Source organism: Solanum verrucosum, unplaced genomic scaffold (assembly GCF_900185275.1).
Source record: "Solanum verrucosum unplaced genomic scaffold, falcon-dt-bn FXZP01000084.1, whole genome shotgun sequence".
Classification (NCBI taxonomy): domain Eukaryota; kingdom Viridiplantae; phylum Streptophyta; class Magnoliopsida; order Solanales; family Solanaceae; genus Solanum; species Solanum verrucosum.
Window position 1 is genome coordinate 242740 of NW_026019846.1, and position 4291 is coordinate 247030.

At 40.5% G+C, this 4291-nt stretch overlaps 1 protein-coding gene across 1 annotated transcript; it reads right to left on the minus strand.

The window, feature by feature from the left end:
• Positions 1 to 2454: 2454 nt before the first annotated feature.
• On the minus strand, positions 2455 to 3330 carry LOC125816945 (uncharacterized). Its single transcript, XM_049496590.1, has 2 exons — positions 2749 to 3330; positions 2455 to 2676 (listed from the first exon to the last, which is right to left on the minus strand). Exons 1-2 carry the CDS (start codon positions 3328 to 3330, stop codon positions 2455 to 2457), a joined length of 804 nt encoding a protein of 267 aa, XP_049352547.1.
• Positions 3331 to 4291: the final 961 nt, after the last annotated feature.

The following is a 4291-nucleotide window of genomic DNA, read 5'->3' on the forward strand; positions in this document are numbered from 1 at the left end:
TTGAAGTTTATGACCAGTCCAAATTTAAAGCTTTCAATGCCCATAATGCTTTTTGTTCTAACTTAACACATAGATGACAAGCCTTACCATAAACCAACTGATATGGAGACATCCCGATAGGTGTTTTGTAAGCAGTCCAATATGCCCATAGTGTATCATCGAGTTTCCTAGACCAATCAGTTCTATTGACATTTACTATCTTGGCCAAGATACTTTTGATTTCCCTATTCGACACTTCGAGTTGGCCACTTGTTTAGGGATGATATGGGGTTGCCATTTTGTGTTTCACCCCATATTTACTCAGTGCCATTGAGAACCACTTATTTCAAAACTGGGATCCCCCATCGCTTATGATTGCTCTCGGAGTGCCAAATCTAGCAAAGAAGTAGCGTTTCAAGAATTCGATGATGCTTTTTCCTTCGATGTTTGGAAGTGCGATGGCTTCCACCCATTTGGAACAAAATCCACAGCCACCAAGATATATTTATTTCCAAATGAACTTACAAATGGGCCCATGAAATCTATCCGCCATACATTGAATAGCTCAACCTCTAAAATAGGAGAGAGAGGTAATTCGTGTCTTCTAGACACTCTTTCTTGGTGCTGACATTTATAGCATTTCTTTACAAACTCATGTGCATCCTTGTAGACTGATGGCCATTAATATCCACTCTGTAGAACTTTAGCGGCGGTGCGACACCACCATGGTTACCTCCCACTGGTGTTGTATGGCACGCAAGGAGAATTTCTACAACTTATTCTTCAGGAACACACCTTCTAATGACATGGTCAACACACTCTCGAAACAAGTATGGCTCATCCCCAAAGTACTTTTTAACATCGAACAAGAGTCTTTTATATTGGTAAAAGGTCAACTCATTCGGCATCAACCCACACACAATGTAATTTGCAAAATCTGCATACCATGGCGTATGTTTGAGGGATATTGCGAACACCCGTTCATCTAGGAAAGAGTCATCTATGTCAACCTCGTGCTCGACATTCTCCCTTGCTTCCAGCCTTGATAAATGGTCAGCCACTTGATTTTTGATCCTTTTCGATCTTTCAACTCGAAATCAAATTCGTGTACTAGTAGTGCCCATCTAATCAATCGTGGTTTTGCATCTTTATTTGCCATCAAATAATAGAGTGCAACATGATCAGTGTGTACGATTACTTTGGTGCCTAGCAAGTACGCCCTGAATTTTTCAAATGCATAGACTACTGCAAGCAACTCTTGTTCAGTGACCGTATAATTTTGTTGGGCACTATTTAGAGTCTTGCTTGCATAGTAGATTGGGTGAAACAGTTTGTTACGCTTCTGCCCCAACATAACCCCTAGTGCCATACGGCTGGCATCACACATTAACTCAAAAGATTCGGACCAATTAGGGTTGATTATGATCAGGATGGATATTCGCTTCTCTTTCAAACATTGAAATGCAACCACACAAGCATCATTAAAGTGGAATTTCACTTCCTTCTCTAGGATTTTGCACAATGGGAGTGCAATCTTTGAGAAGTCTTTGATGAACCTTCTATAAAATCTTGCGTGCCCTAAAAAGCTGCGAACACCCTTTACTAAAATCGGCGGGGGTAATTTCTCAATGACCTCAATATTTGTCTTGTCAACCTCCAACCCCTTTAGTTATACCTTATGCCCATGAACAATATCTTCTTTTTTTTTACCATAAAGTTACATTTCTCCCAATTCAGAACAAGATTCGTTTCGACGCATCTTTGGAGTACTTATCCTAAGTGAGTCAAACATTCTTCGAACGTATCCCCAATGACTGAGAAGTCGTCCATGAACACCTCCATAGAGTCTTCGACCATATCTGCAAAAATAGACAGCATGCAATGCTGAAATGTTGTTGGGGCATTATATAGCCCGAATGACATCTTTTTGAATGTGAAAGTTCCATAAGGGCAAGTAAAAGTGGTTTTCTCTTGGTCTTCCGGTGCAATAGAGATTTGATTGTAGCCAGAGTATCCATTCAAGAAACAGTACCACCCTCTTTCTGATAACTGGTCAAGCATCTGATCCACAAATAGCATCGGAAAATGGTCTTTCTCGGTCCATGAGTTAAGATTTCGGTAGTCCATGCATACTCTCCACCAAGTCACTAGTCTTGTTGGCACAAGTTCTCCTTTTGTATTCAGGACTACAGATATTCCTCCCTTTTTCGGGACACATTGCACCGGACTTACCCACTTAATATCTGCAATAGGGTATATCACCGACGTATCTAGCCACTTGATGATTTCCCTTTTTACCACCTCTTGCATTGGATGGTTTAATCTCCGTTGATGTTCCACACTAGGCTTGCATTCCTTGTCGAGCCGGATTTTGTTAGTGCAGATGCCAGGAGGAATTCCTACTATACCGGCTATTGTTTATCCAATAGCTTTTATGTGCTTCTGCAGTATTTTAATGAGCAATTTCACCTGCCTTTAAAGCAGATTGGCGGCAATAATTATCGGTAGAGTATTATTGGTTTCTAAGAAGGCATATTTGACATGAGAGGGTAGGATTTTGAACTTCAAATTTGGTGGTTCTTCAGTTGATGGTTTAACAGGGGGAATTTCTTTGTTTTTCAGATCGATATCCAATTTGATTGGATTCCTTGAATATGCTCCTAATCCTGATAAAGCAGCTACCGCTTCCTCGTAACCCTAAACTTAAGATTCATCATAAATAGCAAGCACATATTCAAGGGGCTTATTATTGCGCATTAAATGACGCACACTTGCCACTGCCTTATCTATCACATCCTCAGTGGACACCACATGGATGTTACTTGGTTGCTTCATGGACTTAAAGATATTGAAGGTCACCTCATCAACATTCACACAGAACTTCAATTTCCCGCATTCAACATCCACTAGCGCTTTCCCTATAGCTAAGAAAGGCCTTCCCAAAATAATGGGAATTTCAGCATCGATCTCACAGTCTAGAATAACAAAATCAACCGAAAAGATAAACCGATCCACTTTTACTAATATGTCATAGAGTATTCCGACTGGGTGCTTGATTGATCTATCAGCCATGATGAGTCTCATTGTGGTTGCCTTTGGTTCACCCAAACCAAGTTTCTTGTATATTGCATAGGGCATCAAGTTGATACTTGCCCGTAAGTCGCACAAGGCTATAGAAAATTGGAACATGCCAATTGTGCACGGGATTATGAATGCTCTAGGATATTCTCTCTTAGTGATTGAATCATTTGTCATAATTGCACTGCAACTATGGGGCACCTCTATCATTTCATATTCCAAGCTCCTTTTCTTTGTAACCAGTTCTTTCATGAATTTGGCGTATCCCGGCATTTCCAACAATGCTTCTACTAGAGGAAGGTTGATTGATAAGCTTTTGAATACTGACAATTTTTTTTTGAACTTCTCATCTTCATTTTTCTTTTTCAAACGTTGGGGAAATGGTGGAGGTATCTTGGGTAAGGGATTTATGACTTTTGGAACTTGAACTTGTTGATCTGCTTCCTCCTGTGGTTCTTTAGTAAGGCCTTGTTGAATAAGCAAATATTGTTCCTCCATTCCTTTACTCTCTTCATGTTTTTGAGTATCCTCATCTTCCATCATATCCCCTATTGCCACCTTACCACTACGAGTAACCACAACCAGCTCTCTTTCAATATGGTCCATGGGTGTTGTGGATGATAATTGAGCTGATAACACTCAATTAGCCTTCCAGCATTTTGATGGCATCCACATGAGAATTTACTTTGTTGTTCAATGATGAAAAGTCATATTTCATTCCTTTTAGCAGATCATCAGAGCCCTCAACTTTGTCGAGTATGCGTGATAACAACTCATTTACCCGAGGACTACTTGTACTCCCTTTAGATTTTGGCTTTCGCTCAAGTGAATATGGTCCTCCTCATGACCATCCTGCTCAGCCCAATCTTGCCAATATCTCCCTGGTTCTTCTCCTCTATAATAGCTCCAATCTTGATTCCCACCCCGCGGTTAATAACGTGTGTGGAAACCCTCCTCGTATCTTCTGGAGTTCTAACCTTGATTCTTCCCCGGTCATGAGTAACCGGAAGAAGAACCCTCCTCAACTCGAAACACCCCACGTGTCCCCTTCATATGTTCTTGTAGCATTTCCATTTGAGATAACATCTTCTTGATGTTTTCATCCCTTTCCCTTTTTTTTTCGATCTAATCTTGCGTTAATCGGAAGCATAGTGGGGAGACCTGATCATCTTTGGTATACCATGCTTGGTTTACTTTAGTCATACCATCTAGGAGAAATGAGAGTACTTCAAAT

Coding starts and splice junctions, on each gene's coding strand:
- LOC125816945 (XM_049496590.1), bottom strand. CDS start 3,330: ATGCCGGGATACGCCAAATTCATGAAAGAACTGGTTACAAAGAAAAGG. Junction 2,677..2,748: donor TAGATAAGGCAGTGGCAAGT/GTGCGTCATTTA, acceptor TCTTAAGTTTAG/GGTTACGAGGAAGCGGTAGC.